This window comes from Phalacrocorax carbo, chromosome 1, assembly GCF_963921805.1.
Source record: "Phalacrocorax carbo chromosome 1, bPhaCar2.1, whole genome shotgun sequence".
In the NCBI taxonomy this organism is placed as follows: domain Eukaryota; kingdom Metazoa; phylum Chordata; class Aves; order Suliformes; family Phalacrocoracidae; genus Phalacrocorax; species Phalacrocorax carbo.
The window spans coordinates 159,731,559-159,753,524 of record NC_087513.1 but is presented as its reverse complement, the minus strand read 5'-3'; the positions used below and the strand labels follow the sequence as shown (position 1 = coordinate 159,753,524).

General features: G+C 44.5%; 1 protein-coding gene across 7 annotated transcripts in view; it reads left to right on the top strand.

The window, feature by feature from the left end:
- The window catches only part of FARP1 (FERM, ARH/RhoGEF and pleckstrin domain protein 1), a 225,692-nt gene that overhangs the window by 195,104 nt on the left and 8,622 nt on the right, over window positions 1–21,966 (top strand). For all 7 annotated transcript variants that reach the window (XM_064440657.1, XM_064440656.1, XM_064440661.1 and 4 more), the window contains 6 exons: window positions 178–311; window positions 10,701–10,782; window positions 14,015–14,252; window positions 16,592–16,722; window positions 19,598–19,666; window positions 21,644–21,733. In XM_064440657.1, the coding sequence (XP_064296727.1) occupies window positions 178–311; window positions 10,701–10,782; window positions 14,015–14,252; window positions 16,592–16,722; window positions 19,598–19,666; window positions 21,644–21,733 (744 nt within the window). The remainder of the gene's footprint in view (window positions 1–177; window positions 312–10,700; window positions 10,783–14,014; window positions 14,253–16,591; window positions 16,723–19,597; window positions 19,667–21,643; window positions 21,734–21,966) is intronic.

The window sequence follows — 21,966 nt, the reverse complement described above, 5'->3', positions numbered from 1 at the left end:
GGGCCTGACAGCTGGTAAGAGCACCAGTTCAGCATGTAGGACTGTCAGGGGTAGCCTGGGTTGTATTCCTAGTGCCAGCTAAATAAGGTCCTTAGTCGGTTAGGTATATAAAGACAGCAAATGATCATACCTGCTGCATTCCATGCCCCGATAATTTTGCTTCTTTTTTCTTTGTAGTGGTTTCAGAGTGCAGTGAGTAAAGAGGATTGCATGCCCGAATCACTGAGAAATCTCATTTTCTCCAACTTCGAACCTTTGCACAAATTTCACACTGGTTTTCTCAAGGAAATTGAGCAGAGACTTGCTCTGTGGTAAGATTGTTGCTTCTTATTTAGCTGTGTTATTTCATGCAGTTTAGCATTTTTGCATTCCCTTTTTGCTAACTCTTTCTAATCTACTGTAGTGATTCATCTGTGGAAGTGACAGATGTTGGTTATTAACAGACTGGGTATACTGAATCATGCTTTGTTCATGTTTACACGACAAACTGTGTTGTTCGGATATCTCAGTCAGGTACAGACATATGCAAATGAGATCATAATTCTGGATGAAGCTTTCCCTTGCCAAATGTTAGTGTTTCTATATGGCAGCTCTTCTGAAAAACATGCTGCAAGCAAGGCTTATCAGTAATAAAGAGGGAGCAGTGAAAGACCAAGTCCTATGTTTTGTCAAATAGGTGTAGGCTGGGGAGGGATTTCAGAGACCAGCTTCTCATTCTGCAGCACTGCAGCTTGGACACTCAGGGTCTACAGTGCACTCTACAAATTGGCACGCTGTTGGAAGAGGACACTGGGCTTAAAAATTATCTATCCTTAGCATAACAGTGACAGTAAAACATGGCATTTTTGTGAAATAGCTACGAACTGAGTAATTCTTTCCTGGCAGGACTCCTAACTCAGTTCATTTGACCACTGATATCTGAGCAGAGGCAGCACACAGAAGCCCTCTCCTTGCGCTGATTAGACCTGTCTGGACTAGACTGTCTTGCTCTGTGTAGGCATTTTTTTGTAGTTTATCTCTGGTGCTGGGAGCCCAGCTTTTCCTTCCTGGTTAGAAAAATGGCAATAGAAAATCACGTGAAAGCAGAGCGGGCAGACCTGATGAGTCCTAATCAGTTTAATGCCTCTCTAACTAATAAATCAAAAGCAAATCACAGTCTTAGCGTATGTGAGTTTAGCTCTTGTGATGTGGTGAACGAGGACATTGAATTAGAGCACGACACATTGAAGACTAGCGCTGCACAAACCCACCCTGCATAGTTCCAGAATTACCAGGTATTTTCTGGGGAGAGGGGAATGTGATACTACCTCCTAGAGCTGAAATCCTCACCCAGGGCCCTGTGGCTGATGGTTGACATAAGGTTATTCCTAAGGCAATGTTCTCCCCAGCAACTCTGCCTGTATCTCCCTTTTTTTCATTGAGCTGCCACTGTTTTAATCCAGTCGGGAGTCTTACTGGTGTTTGCTTTCCAGTAAGAAGCATTTATTGCAGCAACTTCAAGAAGACTCTTTCAAACGTTATAAAATAGTGGCTGTTTCTCCAACCATGGTGTAGGATTAACAGTAGTTGGGGTTAATCCCCAGCTGGCTGGGGTTCAGGGTGATTGGTGAGAAAAGGAAAATTTTTACAGTGAGTAAAAGGCAAGTTCTGCTCTCCATCAGACCACTCTAATCTAGTGAGCTGGCTGGGTGCTGATTCCTGGGGCATGTGTTGAAGTAGAGATTCCCCCTATATCTTTCTAGTTGCTGGTGGAATTACAGGTGGATGCCAATCTTCTGTTCAGGTGTGATGTTTTTTAAAGCTTGGATGATGCTGCAGTAACATCCTGTTGTGGAAAGGTGGCAATGTAGTAAGTGGTGGGAGGTATGTTAAAAGAAAAAAATAAGATTGTTTAGGCTTTGAGACTTTCCATAATTTTATTTTGTTTCTCCAAGTTAGCTCTTTTTAGAGCTGAGTAAGCCTTTTGTTTTCCAGCTTTTCCTTCTGTCCCAAGGCTATGGTTTCACAGAGCGGTAAACCTCAGTTTAAGACTTCTAATATTGTATTTAAATTGCACTACTCTGTGATATAAATTGCTGATCTGCTACAAAGTTACTTCGCAATCCAAATTTGTTAAAAAATATTCTGCTGAGGTAACTGTGTCCCAGCTGGGCGCATCGTTCTGACTTTGTCAGCTCAGCTATTGCATGTCCTTCCAGTTAGCGTAAAGCCACTGGGAATTCTCTGTTGGCTGCTCTGATTCATTTGACAGAAATGCAGTCACGTTCTTGCCCCTGGTCTGCATCCATTTTGCAACCAGCAGCATGGGTTTACCTAATGTAATACCACTGTTGCAGACAGTGTTTGTTTTTCAAGTTCTGGAAGATTTGAATATGTGCCTTAGGAAGGGAGGTGGATTTGCTGGCAGGTGTTATTTTGGAGGTGTTGGTGTTTTTATATAATGCCACAGATGCCAAGATAAGCTGCAAGCAATAAACTCTATCCTATAGAGATTACTGTTTAATTAAACGGTGACTGACAAAAACAAACAGCCCCTCAGCATGTAGAAGAAGCTGGTGGCAGTGTGGAAGGGAATTTCTTCAGCCGTGTGGTCAAGGTCACTTAGCCAGATGTCTGTACTGCCATGATTGTACCTATGTCTTTGGCCCCAGGTGGTTTTAAGCTAGTGGGCTTTGGCTGTGTTCACCACCGCAGAGCAGAGTGCTGCCCAGCCGCTGCATCAGCTGCGTAGCTCCTCGTGGGCCTGGCTGTGGCAGTGGCACTTCTGCAGGCAGGTGCAGGCAGGATTCAAGCGACTCATTTCAATCTGACTCTTCTGTGTCCAGGCAGGTGGAGGTGGCAGGAAGGTGGGACGCTTGTCCTGAGACATGAGCACGCTCTGCATTCGTCAGAGGGTGGCTTGTCCTACAAAAAAAGGGCCTTTGAATAGAAGGGTTGTGGACTTCATCAAGCTACTGGATGTGTTGTGGGAGCTTGTCTGAGAGGAAGAGCCTCCCACGCCCAGTCATCTGTGTTCTCCTAGTGAGTGGGATGCTTGGTTTCATCAACTTAAAGTGCAGTTCAGCCTGTTTGCTCTGCTTAGGCATCGGTATGTTTGTCTCAGGTTTGTTTCAAACCTATGTGCTGCATCTTGGAAGCCCTTACAGGAGGCCATTCCCTGGACTCTTAGGACTTGAATCACGTTGAAGCTGATGCTCTGCAAAAGAGCTGTGAGGAGAGCAAGGCCAGGGGAGGATCACGCGTAACAATTGTTAGACGGCTCTGTGCTTTTAATTTTTTAAACATCTATAGACTTTTAGTATTTGGCTCAAAGAACCTCAGGTTGTGCACATTATTAAAAGCATTTCTGGCTTGCTCGCAGGCTTCTGAACTGTTTGAATCTTCCATCAGAGGCAAGCTGTTTGCTGCTGAACATCTTAAGGGCTGGTATCCTTTTGACCCCATTATAGATTCTGGCAGGTCCGATTTGTTTCTTTACACAATTCACCCATTTTTCTCTTTAGTACTGCATTTCCTAAGAGCATTACATCTCAGTGTGTAGTGCACAGTGAAAAAGTTTTTAACAAGACATGAATTGATGCTGACATCAATAGCCAACTGCAGAATATAGGAAGTTGCTGCATTTTTCACAGCCAGAGTTTGTTTCTGGCCATGAAACTGAGCAGATTTGCACTGTTTTATTGCACAGCATCCTAAGATCGGTCACACCATGCTCTGGTCGATGTTTCTGCCCTGCCTGTGCTGTTGCTGGGTCAGTGAAGCAGCCCAGGAATCCCATCGGTTGCCCCAGTTGTGCTCAGCCCTCCGTTCACGAGGCTGACCACATTCCTGGGACCAAGTGAAAATGCCCGACTAGAGGCCCTGTGGTTCAGGGAGAGGAAGGATGACCTTTGGTGGATGCAGGCAGGCAGCAGTAGGGCATGGGGCTCTGCCCTCTCACACAGCAAGGGAGGAGGATGTAAAAAGAGCAGGAAGCTGCCTGAGGTGGGAAAAGGAACAGTGCATGTCAGGGTGTCCTGTTAGCAAGGGCTGGGAGAGGTGCGCCCTGCACCTGGGCACCCAGGTCCTGGTCCTGGCTACCAGGGCTCACCTAGGTTGCTCCTCAGCAAGGCTTTAGGCTCAAGGCCAGGACTTCCCAACCCTTTCTGCTGTGAGGACATATGGGAGGAGCATCTAAGTGACTTAAAGCTGGCTCCTATTTCCCAGGGCCTAAGAGTTTTTATGGCAAGGAGGAAGAGGTGTGGGCAGTGCAGGCAGAGCATGACATGCTCCATTAACATCTGGCCAGTTGAATCTGAGAAGTCAGTTAGGTTTTGCTCCTTCATTTATCTAAGCTGTTTAATAGGCTATTCATTTGGGCTACAAGCACCATTTTCCAGCCAAAAAAAATTGAGCTCATCTTCCCACACCCCTTTAAATGTTTGTATTGCAAGTTTCCAAAAGTTTCTGTAAATTCTGCTGGAAATTGGCAAATGGAGAACCATAAATTTTCCCCCTTGGTGGACCACTAAGCACTGCAGAGAGCAATGCTAGGGCAAGCCAGGATAGCCATTTCTGTCTTAGGAAGCCTTATCAGGTAGTGTGAATCTGTGTTTTGGGCCTTACCCCTGTGCTAGGAAAAAAAAGTGTTAAGTACTTTCCAGAAATGCAGACAGACTTACCTCCTCCTCCCAGGGAAACCAGTAATTCAACTCCCAGTCCACAGGCACTTCTGAGGAAAGCTGCTACTCAGTACTGCCAGATGTGGCTGAGAAATGTGGGACTGATAATTTGCACAAAAAAGCTCTTACATCTTAGCATATGAAAGGAGAAGGCTCAATTAGGATTCATGGAAGCCAGTTTGAAAACCTGTAATAGAAACCACTCAGTGAGGTATAGGAAGATGAGCTAAACGTTGATTTATTAACCATTTTCTGTTTGGGAAGTAGTACTTGAAGTCAGGAAGAACAGCCTGATAAACAGTTTATATAAACAAGACAGCAGTCCTTATCTGCCTTCTCAAATGCACGAGTGCTGGCGATTCAGCTGGTTCTGTGTGCCTGATGAAGAGGACAGTTTCAAAAGTATATTTGTCCTAGGTACAGAAATGAAGTATGTATTTGTAGTATAAACCTCAGCACCACGCAGTGTGGATTCCTGAGGCAAAGGCATTAACAGGGGCTTGGTGCCAGTGAACTGTGCTCGCTTTTGGGAGGGCAGTTTGAATTGCTGAAGTCACTTTCGGGTGCTTCTGGGAACTAAAACCATACTACACCCAAACGAATTTGAAAGGATGGGAGAGAAAATATCTTGTCCAGGATCCATTAGTCACACCCAGAGCCACATTACATTCATCTCTGCGGCTCTCCCAGGCAGGGCGCGCCCAGGATCGCTTCCGAGGAGGTGCCACGGCAAGGTATAAGAGGTTGTTGTGTTTCCAGTATGTTTCCATGGGATGGTGCTACTTGCTCTGATCTCTTACTGTTTAAAAGCATTACTGATACATGCTTGCTGTGAATGGGTTTCTCCCACAACAGGGGTAGCCAGCCCAAAGTCTTTAAATGTGTGCATGCTCCCCAGTGGCTTGGTGGGACTCTGGGAAGCTCTGGTGGCTTTAGCAGTACCTTGTTTATGCTCTGAGCTGCGTCTCTTGCACCACTTACTGCCGGGAAGGACAGCTGCAGCAACAGCTGGAATCGGCAGGGCTACAAGACGCACTGTGTGATAGCAGGGTGTGAGCAAGGAAGAGGGTGTTTTGCTTTTATCGACTCTTCCTTTCCAGTTACAAAATGCTCCTCTTATTTAAAAGGCAGTTGTAACGGGGAACGTTCAAGTTGTTTCTTAATATTAGAGCTTTAGTTAATAACACTCTTAAAAAGTCAAAAGTATCTTAAGTGCTCAAAGACAAGCTATAGCATCCAGGAGGGAGATGCTATTCCTGAGCATGTAACAGAGGGTCACACACTGTAAATATTATTTGCTGCAATTGATTTTTTTTTTCTCCGCTGCCATCGGAGGCCTGCAATCAAAGTTTTTTATGTTCACATGGGAAAAAAAAACATCTCTGTTGAGATACCTTTTTCTCCTTCTTTGTCTTCCCACCATCCCCATCAAATTTCTGTTCCTTCTACTACAATTCCTGGATGATTGAGGGATCGTATGGGCTGACTTGAGATTTCTTTCCATCATTTTCAAATGATGTACACCGAGAAGTTTGTGTAATTTGAAAACCCAGCGTAGCAGCTTGCATAGTCCCTGTTTGAGCTGGTGGCCTTTTGTAGTAATATATAAAGTAATGTCCGAGTTTCTTATCAGGTAAAAAAAAATCATCTTCCTCCTCTTCACTTGCAATTGTACACTTTCATTGCTGTAAAAAGGAAGGAACTATTTGGAGAAAAATTGGAACTGAGCTCATTATAGAATATCTCCGCTATTAGTAGAATCATAGAATCTCCACTATTCAGCATGTTTTTCAGTGGCTGTAGACCTCCCTACACAATATCAGTGGAGTGATGGCACATTCTGTGTGGGGAAACCAGCTTCTACATCTTCCTTGGAGCTGGGGGTCATAAATCAGCTCCTGATGAAAATTTGTAAGAACCTAGTCCCTTGTCGCTGGCAGATAGATACCATGTTCAAACAGTGACCCGTGAAAACAAGGAGTAAGAAGAACAATTTAGCCATCGATGCACAACAAATGAGGAGCTTCTTCAACCCTGCAGCAAGCTGAGTGTTGTTATTCAAAACATACACCACAGGGAGAGCTCTCTTCTCTGCTGCTGCACTTTGGGCTGTTGAAGCAGTAAGACGCCATCTGATGAGTCAGGTGTTTGAGTTTTATTTTCATATTCTGTGTATTTGGATGCTCTTTTCTTGGGGTCTCTTTTCTTCTTGTTTACTTGGGGTTTGCTTGTTGAGGAGCTGGGGAAGAGGGCAGGGGTTACTGTGGAGTGCCAGCAGAGAGCTGGGGTGGAGTGGAGGACGGGGTCCAGGAGGCAGATGTGAAGCCATCGTATTCCCCTATGCCTAGCTTCAGCTTTCCCTGCCCCTCTGCTCCGCGTCAGAGTCTACACACGTATGCACCATCCCCGGTGGGGAAATCATCTCTGTTTCGAGAGACAGCGTTTGCATGGAAATAGAGAGCCAAAACAGGGAGAATGGCTGGAACAAGGAGCAATACCCAGCTGTCACATTTCTGAATTTTCCTAGGGTTTTATTTCTCCCAGTAATACGCATCTGCCTGTAGCACAGGTTATCTCTGTCAGCCTGGACTGAGGGCTCTGGTACGATTCAGCTCTCCACTGTTCAGCTAGCAGCTGGAGAAAGGCTGTTGCTTTTGGAGAACCCCCTTCTCTTCCTCTTTGTCACTTTGCCAAGATGCAGAGTAAGACTTGAAAGCCCTCAAACTGTTTAATAAAAAAAGCCTCAGACCAGTCTGTGGCCGAAGCCGATGAAGGGGAATGTTGCTGATGCTGTGCGTGTGACTGATGTGATGAGATGCTGTGCAAGCAGTCAGTGCTGGCTGCGCTGAAGAGGGGCCAGGGGGTCAACTTTTAGGAAATAAGGACCTGACTGTTCAGTGAACAACTGCACTAAATATTAGCTGAAGTTCACAAGGTCAGTGGAAGCATGACTTCAGTGGGCTTGGGGTCAGCCTTCGAGTAACTAGCTAGTAGATAAGAGATTTGCAGCAAGTATTCTAGCCAACCTGTATTGTAGCCTTGAGAACAGAAAAGCAATTTCTATTTATAAATAGCAGTCCGTAATGATGTACTTAAATATTTATCTTGGCAGTAAATCAGAAAGGTACCAAACTGCTGAAGTCCATTAGATTAAATCAGATGTAGAGACATAAAAAAGAATCCAGGCAATGCCAGAGAGTTAGAGAATAACACATAAAGCAAGAATTCTTCTAGAGATAATTACCAAATACCATGTCATTTACTGGCAGCAGCAGAAGTTCATCTGGCTTTGACATTTCTGGGATTGTGTGCAATGGCGCAGCGTGAACCATTTGGGATGGGATGCTACATGCTGGCTGCATGGGTGGAGGGCGGCTTTCCCTTGCTTCCTGCTGCTGTGGTGCTACTGCCTTGGACTTCAAATGGTTGTGGCTTTCTGACAGGGAGCACTTTGATATGCACCACTTTGAGCAGAGCTTTAGTGGCTGGAAAGTTTTATTTACAGCCTCTCAGAGGAAATTGCAGTGGGGAGAGCTGCTGGATGGCTAGGACGAGGGGGAAGGGAAAGGCAGGGAACAGCACAGGAGGGAGATGACTTGACAGACAGAGGCTTCCTGGAGAGAGATATTGGACTTTTATCCTCAGGTAATGTGGAGACTGTAGTCTTCTAACATCCATACATATCTCTGCTGTTCCTTGCAATATAGACCATTTCTTGGGCATCTTTTGACAACGGCAGTGTTTATATAATGTAGTGCATTTGCAAAACTGGCGATGCTAAATGGAGTTACCATTGATACAAGCCAACTTCCTACCACGGTGTAACCTTTGGATTCAGGAAAAACATAAAAAATCATATTGAGAACTGTATTTTTCTTGCTTAAATAGGCGTGTGAATGCCTGGAAGACTTAACACAATAAAAATAATTAAAGACAGCCTATGAAACTGGATATTGTTCAGATTAACATGGAGCAATCCATTGTTTATCAGCTGGGTCTCTTTGCCTGTGGAAGGATAAAATAGGAGAAGTTACTGTGTAGTATTCATAAGCTGTGCCCTCCACATTTCCCAGTTAGAAAAGCATTGTCGTGGTTTAACCCCAGCTGGCAACCAAGCCCCACACAGCCACTCACACACTCCCCCCTGGTGGGACAGGGGAGAGAATCGGAAGCGTAAAAGTGAGAAAACTCATGGGTTGAGATCAAGACAGTTTAACAGGTAAAGCAAAAGCTGTGCACGGAAGCAAAGCAAAACAAGGAATTCATTTGCTGCTTCCCATGGGCAGGCAGGTGCTCAGCCATCTCCAGGAAAGCAGGGCTCCATCATGCGTAAGGGTTACTTGGGAAGACAAACGCCATCACTCCAAACATCCACTCCTTCCTCCTTCTTCCCCCAGCTTTATGTGCTGAGCATGACTCCATATGGTGTGGGATACCCCTTTGGTCAGTTGGGGTCAGCTGTCCCCGCTGTGTCCCCTCCCAGCTTCTTGTGCACCCCCAGCCTGCTCGCTGGTGGGGTGGGGTGAGCAGCAGAAAAGGCCTTGACTGTGTGCAAGCCCTGCTCAGCAGTAACGAAAACATCCCTGTGTTATCAACACTGTTTCCAGCACAAATCCAAAACACAGCCCCACACTAGCTACTGTGAAGAAAACTAACTCTGTCTCATCCAAAACCAGCACAAGTATGCAGAGAGATTGCCCAGCATGATCATAACCATGTTTAACTTTACAAAACAAAATATATGTCTGAATATGCATCTATTCATGTAATAATATGGAACTTAAAAAAAAGAAATCTGTGTGTCTTACCTGTGAAAGTAACAACAGCTGCATCCTCTATAATTTGGTGAGTGTGGGACCTCTCTGGCTAAATTGCTGGTACTAAGGAATGGAGAGATTCTCCACCTAGGTGTCCACTTATTCCTTCACTGCACACAGAATTTTCTTAAAACTGTGAACTACTGCAAGTAGATAAAAAGCAATACATCCATTTAGCGGTAACACAAAACAGAGGTTCTGTTATCCTTGAGTTAGAGCTTGATTATATTTCTGTCCTCTTCCAAGGCAGTGCATTTCTTTGGCTGGATTGCAGTTGCTCACACCAGCACTGGATCTGTCTCCCAATACTCAGATGTTGGAGTTGAACTGAATTTCAAAAATTGAGGACAGCACGTAAAAAGCCACGCTGCGGGAAACTGGGATGCAGTAGTAGAAGTTGGAAAGGGAAGGGGGACAGCGCTTCTCCCCACAACCCAACTAATCATTTTCTTTTAAAAACCTAACTTGGCTAGAACAGATCTGTAACGGTTATGTTCTTATAGTCATGATTTTTCCTCCTGTGTTTTCTAAAAGAAGTGTTTGGATTCAGTCAGAGTGTGGTATCCCTGCCTGTCTCACACATGGGTTTAGAAGCAGGAATATCTTTTTCATCAGGATCTGGGTTTCTCTCAAAGGGAGCACCCACCCAAGTGCAGCTGGCTGGGTGGGAGGGAGCAGTTTGCATATTTAATACCAAAAGTGACACACTGAAAGAAAATTCCTGCCGGTATGTAACACTTGAGTCAGACCCAGATGCTGGATGGATTTTTTTTTCTGTCCCACTGTCCCTTGCAGAAGCAGAAAGCTTTTCAGAGGAGGGGCACCGCAGGTCGGGTGCTGGGGTGCAGTCCTTGTTTCTGAACAGAATTATCCTGCCCTAAGTGCACATATTGTCATGGGGTTTTGGTGTCTTCCTTTTTCTCAGGCCATTTCCAGCCTTCTCCGGTGTGTTTACAAGCACTAGCAATTTTCCTTAAAAGTCTAACCCTTCTGTTAAGTGCCTGCCCTCTCTGTTTTTAGGAGTGCAGGCCAGGCTGGGTGAAAGGCGTACTGTACCTGGGAATTACCTGTCATCAGGAAGAGTCCTCGCGCGCTCCCAAGCGGAGGAGCATGGGGGTCAGGACTTTTTAAAAAACGAGCTATTGAGTTCCTTTCTGTGCTTATAAGTGATTATGTGGTTTTATTGCATGACTGAAGTGTGTGATATTTCTGTTGCTGACAGGGAAGGCCGCTCTAATGCTCACATTAAAGGAGATTACCAAAGAATCGGAGATGTTATGCTAAAGAACATTCAGAGTATGAAGGTAGGAATGATCTTATAACTATTAAGCTTTGACATGGATTAACATTAGCGTGCTTTTCATTTTCATACGATGCTGCCTCTTGTGCTGCTTTTTGCCAGTTGTAATCAAGGCTTACGCTATAAAAACTTCCTGTGATGAAGTAGCAAGCGTTTGGTGAGCCCTGAGATTTCAGAACTGCAAGCTGCTTTTAAATTGTTCACCCCTTTCCCCAGTCCACTCTCCAAATATAGGAAGAACAAGCACAAAAGTTCAGGAACATTTCATTTCCAGTTCTTTTTTCTTTCAAACAAGAAGGCAAAACATCGGAATTTGTAAAGCTGAAGACTCTGTTCAAACACCAAGTATGCCTACTTCTGCGTGCAAATATAAGTGTTAAGACATTGCAGGAGTAGTGACCGTAATCTGGATATTGATTTGATTTGGGAAATTTATATTTGTGCATTATGGTGCCAAGTTAGATGAACGTTTTTTGAATAAACGTCAATTATTGCTTTTTATACCTTTAAAGCTAAAAGCAAAGATATATGTATGAAGTGTAAATCTAGGTGTAATGTTCAGCAGACTTCGCATCTGTTCTTAGTATGAACGGAGCAGTATTTCTGATGCTCTGTGTTACTGAACAAACAGCAAGGAAGCAGGCATGGGAGCCTCTGAAAACCCTACCGACTTTCACAGTATGGACGAATAACACACAGCTCACCTTATTAAAGTAGATGTGCATCCAGGTCAGTGTGTGGCAAAACACGGCACTGCACCTTCGGCATGTGGATCTCAAAGTGCTTTCGAAACTAAATCTTCCCTTGATGATTGCCACTTCAGCATTCTGCAGTATTGTGGTTTAGCCCCAGCCAGCAACCAAGCCCCTCCCAACTGCTGGCACACTCCCCCCCCCGGGGGGACGGGAGAGAGAATCATTAGGGTAAAAGTGAGAACTCGTGGGTTGAGATAAAGACAGTGTAACAGGCAAAGCAAAAGCCGCGCACACAAGCAAAGCAAAACAAGGAATTCATTCACTCCTTCCCATGGGCAGGCAGGGGTTCAGCCATCTCCAGGAAAGCAGGGCTCCATCACGCGTAAGGGTTACTTGGGAAGACAAAATGCCATCACTCCGAACATCCACTCCTTCCTTCTTCTTCCCCCAGCTTTATGTGCTGAGCATGACTCCATATGGTGTGGGATACCCCTGTGGTCAGTTGGGGTCAGCTGTCCCGGCTGTGTCCCCTCCCAGCTTCTGGGGAACCCAGCAGAGCATGAGGATCTGATAAAGTCCTTGACTAGTGTAAGCGCTACTTAGCAGCAACTAAAACATCTCCTCATTATCACCACTGTTTTCAGCACAAATCCAAAACACAGCCCCACACTAGCTACTGTGAAGAAAATTATCCCAGCCAAAACCATGAGGTGCAGTTAGTAAATGGAGCAGCCTTGAGTCCTTGGCTGGAGGAATGGGCAAGTTAATCTTTACAGCTCTCCTGAGATGTTAGTACTAGATTTTATCCTTCAGAAGGACAGAGAGAGACGAAGAGAGGTTAAATGAAATGCGGGTGATTATACAGCAAATCAGAAAAAGAGAATATAGAAATCTTGATTTATAGCCCCCGACACAGACAGCTTTGTCACCAATAAGGCAGCCTTAGCCTTTCTGCAGTGTACTTAGCTGGAACTGCTTTTTCCCTTCAAGAAAGAATTCCATTCCTGCTCTCAAGAAGTACACACCTTTTCACAAACAATTTTTGGAACCTCAGCTTCTGACAGACCTTGCTTCTGCTCTCAGTACCTTGCAACATTGAACTGTCTGTCCTTCACTGTCTGCAGGTCCTTCTGTGGCACTAGTTTAATGGCAGCATACAGTCCTCGCTGTAACTGAGACCTGTCAGTGTGTGTTCACCTTTGCCATTCTCCCTTTCCCATTAGAGGATTTTGTTCTCTTTGCTTTGAGAAGTGCCACTGCTGATAAGCACAGATTTTTGGAGGAAGGAAGCAAAGCCCAGCTGGACTTAAAGAACCACACTGGAAACAATAAAGTTAGTTAAAACTCTGCATATTTATTATGAGACCTGTTAAAAGACCGGAAAACTGACACTCCTTGTTTAATTAACATAGGAAAGAGGTTACGAGCAAGTAATTAATAGGCAGCCTCTGTAGTAGTCCAGAGGGTCTGCTATATCTTTGCGTGAGTTACAGGCTTGTGAAATGAATAGGCAGTGTATGGAGGAGGCGGCTTAGCTGTAGGGAAGGCGTGCTTCTGGTAAGGATGTCACAAATCACGGGGGAGAGGGAGTTGATTGGAAATGTGTCGAAAAGCATGAGCTTTAGATTATGCCAAACTGTCCTCTGAAGTCCATTGAGCATCGTATTCAGTTTCCTTTTGTGGCTGCTTAATATTCTACCATGTACTAGAATACTTCACTTGGCAGCCCAGAGAAGCTCTGTGCGTCCTGAAGAACCAGTTTACCTTTTCTAAAACACAAGTGGAGCCGCTGTGTTAATTGTTAAAAAAAAAACACTGCTGAATTGTTTTAAATGGGAATCATGAATGCCTGGGATAACTGGGACCTAAATGAAGTTACACATTTCATGCAAACCTCATTCACTTGCTGGTGCAAGTCTCCCCTGCTGCCAGTTGGATCATCTTAGAGACCGCGCTAAGGACAAGAGGACGTAATCCAGGGATGAAGAACTCTAGCATATCCATTTCTGTCAGACAACTCAATTTTGCGTTTGTTCAGATTCCCAGGAGATGCAACTTCTCCCTAATAATAGAGGAGCAGAAGCTAGAAGTCCATTTGCCTGCATCTCAGTTCCCCAAAAGCACCCAAGGGAACTGGGGCAACTAAATCCCTTCATCCTCCTAGAAAATCCCATTTTGTTTCCTAGATCTGCATTTGCATTGTCTAGTTCCCCTGTTGCACCTGCTTGCGTGAGCTATGTTCACGTCATCTCCTTGCCTTTGGATTTCTCACTGATACCAGACTTAGTTCTGTTTACTCGTGTACTTTTGTTTTACAGGAGAATGCAGAGGGGGTGGGGGTGTGAACTTCAAATGAGTAATGCCATTTCTGCCTTTCAAGTGAATATCAGAGCCATTGTGTTGTACAGTGATATTTCTTTGCAAAATCCCACCTGCTGTGCTTGTTGGATTTTTTTACTGGAATAAGTTTGGGCTGAGTCATATCTCACTGTGATTGCTAATAGCTCTACCACATGCCCTGTCTTTCTTTGTGCCTATAAGCAACTGACAATTCACCTGTGGAAGCACAACGAGATTTTAATTGAGTTGGAGGATGGGATCAAGAACTCTCGCAAGCTGGAGACCTTTTGCAGGGATTTTGAGCTACAGAAAGTCTGCTACTTGCCTCTGAATACCTTCCTTCTCAGACCTTTACACAGGCTTATGCACTACAAGCAGATAATGGAGAGGCTTTGCAAACACTACCCACCAAGCCACATAGACTTCAGGGATTCAAGAGGTAAGTGAGAGAAAAGACACTAGTTCCTGGAGCTGAGGAATGGCATCCAAATCCATTAGAGGTGCATGGCTCTACAAACACAATTCTTTTTATTAAGCCTGCATTGAAAGAGGACTGAGTTGCAAACTCAAGCACTCAGAAGACCAGAAATGGTAGGATTAAGGTTGCTCTTGTATACACGTTATGCCACAGTCTGGACAAATACTTGGAAGAGAAATCTGCTGGGAGTTATTAAACACACAGAAATGACATGCGGTTCAGGAAGTCACTTGAACTGAAAACAGTTGGGAGGTGGAGAGAGAGCACAGGCAACATACCATATGTGCTTGTCTTGTTCTTAGCTTTCCCTAGAGATCCGCTGGGAACAGAGAATACTGGCCCAGGTGAACCCTTGGCCTGACCCAGTATGGCTGCTGTTATTATGTCTTTAAGTGTTATTTGTCTTTCTTCAAGACACACAGTTTGCTCTATTACCATCTCCATGATTTGTTTCAGGAGCTCAAAGCTGCCAACATGGTTTTTTTTTTTCCCAAATGTGAACAAATTTCCCCCCTGCAGTCTGAACTCACTGCCTGCAATTTCTTTTTGATGAGTTGTTTTCCTCCTTCCTTAACCCCGTCCCCCATCCCCATTGTAAGCTATCCACATTTAAAGATAACTATGTAATCTCTACTGTTAGCACGCGGTGCAGATCCGCAGAAGGACTTGGGTAGGGAACAATGCTTGGCATGACAGCTCCCAGCTGTAAGGTGTTAACTGAGTTAGCTGGCTAAGTTCCCTTAGATGCCAAGCAATGAGACCCACAGCACGCAACACACAAAATGCAGAGGTAACTTGACCTGTAGCAATAGGAAATGCCACAGAGGTCTGTGGCTCTGAAGTGCCGCATGACACAGATGTTTGCCTAAATGCAGCTCCTGCCTGAATGATCTCGAGGAATGCAGTAAGTAGTGCCTTCATATCTTTTAGCCAAGGCTAGATGATGAGGATGATACGTCCGTTCCCACCTCCCCAGAGAGTGCAGCAGCCATCAAGGTTTGATTCCTGTTCCACTTTTGAAATGGATACACACACAGCGTTCAGGGGTGAAAATAACAGAGCATGAGAAGGACGGTGTGACTCAGGGGCACCATCCCTCTGGGATCAGTCTCTTACTAAGATGTTTGCAGATTTTTGTTACAGGTCAGAATGTGAAGGAGGAAAAAAAAAAAAAAAGATGTGGATATGAGTCCCAGCGGAGAGCACAGGTCTTCCACTAAGTAAGTGGATGAACTGTGCACTGAGCAATGATGTAAGAAGGAAGAATCACTGTTACTCTTCCCTTGCCTGTATTTTTTTAACACAAATGATTGTAATTGCTCTTCTAGCACTAAAGTCAGTCAATCAGTGTGTTTGGCCCATTCAGAGACTGCCCGTCTGTTGAGGTGTATCAAGGTTGGTGCTCACGTACAGGATGGCACAGGGAGCCAGCCCATGAGCTGGTCCCCCAGAAAAGGTCAAGTGGTGAAGTGATTTTCAGCTTAGTTCCCTGACTTGACTTACTGCGCTGTTGGCACAGCAAAAAAGACAAGACACGGGAAGCAGATCGGCAGCAGCCTGCACTTGATTTGCCTTCTGCTGCCGCAGAGTGGGACTTGGCAGTGCCTGCTTCCTCTTGTATTCCACCTGATCCTTCTTCACACAGCAAAAATCCGCTTTGACAATGGAGATTTTCCTTTGGAAAATCACTCCCAGGTGTTAGGTCACTCGTTGTTGGTAGTGTCTTGGGAGAGAATGAAGTAGAGCCATGATGCGACTCAATGGCATGCGGCCCTTAGAGCTGTTCTCATTGCGGGGACTGAGGACAAACCCCAGGGTTACTGGGTTTACCATCTGATATGATACAATAAATGGGGGTTCATTTCCTGGTGTTTTCAAATATGGACCCAACCCAGTGTGTTGCAGGCTGTGGAAAAAATGCATTTTTTTCAAGCATAGAGAAGATCCCTAGATTGGTTGAAGATGTAGGAAATTAAGTCCTTTTGGAGAACCCGTTCATGGTGCTCCGAATTGACTCAAGTATTCCTACAAAGTTCCTGTGGCTAAAATAGAGCAAACTCTTGGTTAAGGAAATAGTCTCTCTCTTCATTACAACTCTCCACCCTCTCCCCTCCACTCCATAAGATGATGTCCAGCATTTGTGCAGTTTATAGTCTGCCTGGGTAGCTTTACACAGTGAAGGAGAAGGGTAACAGAAGAAGGGCGATGTTCATGAGCTGGGTGCTGCGGACAAAAGCCATCTTTCTTTTTGAACATTCTTGTAAATTTTTAATAAGCATTTTATGGTTTTGTCCATCTAGCTGCTTTGGCTGAGATTTCTGAAATGGTGGCTCAGCTCCATGGCAATATGATAAAGATGGAGAACTTCCAGAAGCTGCATGAACTCAAGAAGGACTTGATAGGCATAGACAATCTGGTGATCCCAGGGAGGGTAAGTAGCAGAATTGTGACCAAGGTCTGATAAAATTTCAAAGTATTAGGTAAGTTTTAGAAACCTGTTTTTTAGGAGCAGCTCTCAAATTGCTCATATTTCACATATGAATTTCCTCATATTTTTCTCTCACCAAAAACTATCAAATGTAAACATAATAATACCATAGAAAACAGCAGCCTTTAAAGCAGGAAGAAGCAATCATCTTTATTACCTTTTTACCAATTTTGTTAGGATTATCTTATGTGTAGACTTGGACGGTTGTAGGCAGTTCCAAACATCGATTACAACAGAGGTGGTAAAAAGTAATATTTATCACAGCATTCAGACCTTGAGCAGTTGCACATTTCCTCATTTCTTGCTGCCCTTAATTTTTTTTCAAACAAAAGAGCATGGCAGATTAAAGGAAAGCACGGCATTTGCGCTGGAGGACCTTCAGCCCTTTCCCAATGTCTAGCTTTGAAACTCACGGCCTGGGGCCAAGCAGTCTCTTCAGTCTACATGTAACGTTGGCCAATAATTTTTGAGACAGTGTTGCCTTAAGTAAACATTTTTAATTGTGTTAGAAAAACACCAACACCTCTTTCTTACTTGTCATGCCTTTTTCTTAAAAATGGAGGTTTATTTCAGAATAAATGAGCTTCAGTGTAGTATTTGTAGCCTTTTTTGCTTTTCTGTGTGCACATATCTGTGCATGCGAACTTGAGTGTTGTCTCTTGAAATTTCCTCCCCGCTCCTTTGACTTTTGTGCATAATATACAAAAAAAGTACTCGCGGCAACTGAAATGCCGGGGAAGATGCACCGCTAGACTGTTCTCGCCCCTTATGTGTTTCTGGGAAACGGCTTGGAAAAAAAGATTAGTTTTGCATTGAATTGCAGGTACGGCAGTGCTTGGCCTTGCCCTGCAGCCTGGCTGTCCAGCCCTGCTTGCCGCAGTCCTGCAGGCTGGCCCGACCACCGCTCAGCAAGAGCCACGGCCGTGGCCGCGTCTAGTGCCGCGGCGCATGTCCGCCACGCACGGCAGACAGGCAGCTTGCTGAGCTCTCTAGGGTCCAGTTCATTTAAGGATTCAAACATTTAGAAAAAGGGGTTTGAAGCTGATGTGCCACTGGGAAGGCAGCGCCCAGCACGGGTATTTCTCGATTTGTGGCTGTTCCCCAAGCCCTCACTTTGCCTCTTCCCTGTCTCCCAAGCCGCCTCCAGGGCTTGTGCCTCCTTCCAGTGATCCACAGACTGTTCGCTTCCTTGGCAAGCCCCACAGGACGTTCCACAGCCTGTGCATCTCTCTATCACATGAAATCAAAAGCCGTCATCAGTTGTTTCTGCTACCCTATTCTATTTAAAGACAGAGCAGTCTTCCTCTGCTAGGAAGTTCAAGAAAAAGGCAGAGGAGGCACAGAAGATTGTTTGCCTGCCAAGGCAAAGAGCATGGGCCACCGTGCTCTGGTATGTGCTCAAAATGTCGCTGCTTTCCAGCCCTTTTGCCGCTCTTCTGGCTCCAGCTGAAGTCCCTGCCCTGGCACAGGCCGGGCTGGGAGGCAAATGCCACTGTCAGCCATGGCTGCGTTTGCTTGAAGGTGGCTGAACTCCATGTCTCGGAGGAGAAGTCTCATGTCTCAGCTGTCCTAGAGGCATCTGTAGATAACCATCCTCTTCACATTGCCCCAGACCGGGGTCTTTGCAGCCACCGAGCTGGTTCCTGTTTTGGACGTTGAAATATCCTGTGGTCGGTTACGCTTGTGGATTGCAATGACGTGCAGCTCTGATTTCATGTGTTCGCATAGCGCTTGCCGTGGTGGTGCTAAGCCTACTAGTGACCATTAGGTGGTACCATATAAATAGTAATTATGATTAATATTCTTTGGTGGCCAACAACAGCTTCCAGTGGCCTCTCTGGTAACGTGGGCTTACCGTGATATAGGGATAACCACCTCTAGCCACTTTTTCCACCCCTTAGCCCTTATGCAATGCAGGTAGGGGGACTGGACACATCACAGCAACCCTAAGGCAACCAGAGTCTCTCTCTGAATAGATTAATCTTCAACAGCCAGTCTGTTACTAAGCTGCAGGTGCTTCTGATGCTTTATAGGCCTTTTGCGTGCACGATTATGAGTGGAATGACCTTTGAAAGACTGTAATAAATAAATATAGACCTCTTGGCAGAAGCTGAAGGGAGTGACTGAAAAATGGTATTTTCATGAGTTTCAGATAAGTGAGAGGCTGAGTTACAGTATAGTTCACAGTAAGCCCAGGAAATCCAGCATTTTGAAAGTTTCAGACGTGCTGCTTTTCCTATAATGGCACCCCTAAACATTCTTAAACAGTTTGATCTGAATTAATGTACTGTATTATACAGCATGGGTGGTACTAGGGTAACTCACACTGCCAGGCAAATTTCCTTCTTCTGCTGCTGCCGATGGCGATGTTGAGTTGTGTAGCTGATTTTACATCTCTGTGAAGAGCTGTGTATGCCATACACACCACAGAAGCTAACCAGTGGCTAACCAGTCACATACACACCAACTTATCTTTAGTTTATTCATCATTTGTAACGTGAAAAATACTCATTCAAAACTGATGAAAAAGGGAGCTGTCTGAAGGAATCGATGTTAGGTAAAGAAAATTTTGCTTAGTTGAATTTTCTTAAAATGAATGAAAGACTATGAAGGAGCTTATCCTAAAGACAGTTATGAATGGAAAGAAATTATGCTATAAAGAAGATTTTTAACATATTTAATAAAGAAAATAAAAAGTCTTGGTGACTGAGAGACAAGTCAGCCCTATGGCCAAGTAGTCATATTTATGTTTGCATAGTAAAAAATTGTTATTATTTTTGCAGAAGATACATATTTGGTTTGTATTTATTTCCCACAGGAGTTCATTAGACTGGGCAGTCTTAGTAAGTTGTCTGGAAAAGGTTTACAGCAACGGATGTTCTTCCTGGTAAGCAAGAAGACTTTTTTCTTTATATAATGAAATGTAACTATAGGCAACTATTGGGCAAACTGTTAGACTCGAATTGTGAATTACAGTAAGGTTTTTTTTTTTAATGTCCTTATTTAAGTTAACATAATACATCACCTGTGCAGCTGGTTGTTAAGAACTTATGTTTCTGTCCAAACCCAATGTTCCCTTTGTAACTGCTTCTTACAAAGATAGAACTATTCATTTTTATATGGCGCTGTGAATACCATGATAAAATAATACCTCCTAGCACATTGTCTTAAATAAGAGTGATTATAAAATGAAAAGTGGCACCGGGGTTAGTGATCATGTCCAGAAAAGACGATAAAGAGTAAATCCTGGAGATATGAACCATAATCCACATAATGCTCTCAGAACATACTACAGAATCAAGTTTCTCCACAAACCATCCAGTTCCAGCCCACAAGTGCCCAGCATGTGGTGGATCTGCCTTTACCTGGTGATACTATTTGGAGCTCTTGTGCTAGGAAAGATTATCCTCTCCTACCATCACTCACAGCATTTTCAGGTTACGGAGATCTTACTCGGTCTCCGATCCACAAGGGCCAACCAGGTGGTTCCTCGTCTATTTTCTTCCCGGCCAGCTGACTTGCTCCAGGCCCCCCGTCCTGCTGCTGCTCAGCCCTTGGCGCTGGGGCACCGGGATGCCCAGCAGAGCGCATAGATCTTCTAGTCCCATGTTACAGGGCAAAACATTAGAGAGTCAGTGCAGTGTGGCAGGAAAATACTTGGCTTCTTGTATGCAAAAGCTGAAGACTGGGTGTGTAGAAAATAGTGAGTGTGCTAGGTTTTACAAGATGTTTAACAATTAATCTTTCAAATGAGCCGAAGATAAAAACCACTGAATCTACCTGGGTAGGATTATCCTCTGCCTTTAAAGGCACTCAAGAGGAAGCCTGATGAATATGGTGCACTCCTGCTGGCATACCACAGTTCTTGTTCCAAGATGATACCTCGATATTATACCTGTATAAAATACTACAAAATTGAGACAAGACTCTCAGATCAGTTGCTCGCACTGTCAAAGAAGTCTTTGGTCTGTCTCGAGCAAAAGAATCTTTTCAGATGTAAAATCCGGAGTCCGTATTCTGGGACTCCAAATACATGTATAACCATTGGCAAAATTAAATCCCCCTCTAGCGGCCAATCCACATAGCTTCATCAATTATTGCTATTGGGTTGTATATGCCTTTGGGAGAGAGCTCTGTTTCACACCACAGAGTATGATTTTCTTGTTGCAACTGTCTAGTTTGAGGAAAAACATCCTTTGACCCAGGCGGCAGAGGGAAAACACGCCATTCCTATTATGACAGTCAACAATATGCAGGCGGTCATTTGACCTGCTTTTGACGACAGCTGTTATATGCAGGAAGCGCCACAAATTAAGATACTCTGTCTGTTCACCTTCATGTTTCTAACCTAAAGCCACCTACCTTAAATCAGGTCTCCCAGCTTCCTTCTGAATATGGGAAGTAATAGATAGCCATTTATGTCGTAAGAGTTAAGTCTGGCGCGCCTCTCTTGGGCATTCTTGCTTATCGCTCCACGCGAAACAGAAGAAGATACCGGTGAAACACACTTACCTTCCGTAGATTCACTGAGTGCGACGGAGTGTGAAACGTCCTACTTGGCCTCACTGCTGTTGTGGCTTGTTGGTTCTGACCCAGAGATCAGGCATCAGAAGATATCCAGTGGAAAATTGTGGGAACATGCCCGAGACTAACTGGGAAGGAAGGCAGTGAAGGTAGCAGATGCTAATACTAGGTTCTGAAGTATTGTGGAAGCCAGTATTTTGGATTCGTGCATTAGGTCTGCCGTATAAATAGTCAGCCAGTACTGGCTAGTTTACTGGTTTTATCATTCCAATTGGTTTTTTTTTTTTCCACATGCATACACACTGACATAATTCTAATAATGTTTATTCTTGCTTTTTAGTTTAACGATATTTTGTTGTACACAAGTAGAGGCCTGACAGCATCAAATCAGTTTAAAGTCCACGGCCATCTTCCGCTGTATGGCATGACAGTAAGTATGGTGAGAACTGAGGGGATTCATGCTTAAATGGCCATTTGTGGTCCCATCTTAACTGTTTGATGAATTTCTGCTGGACTGAAAGCAGCAGCAAAGGGCTCTTCTCTGATTCAGAGGAGTTGTGGTTACGTTCTGCAGTGTCTGGTGGGGCTGAGTTGGGTTCGGCATGTGTTCATGCAGCCTTCTACACAAAGGCGATTAGATAGCAAAAGTGGGGGGGAGAAAGA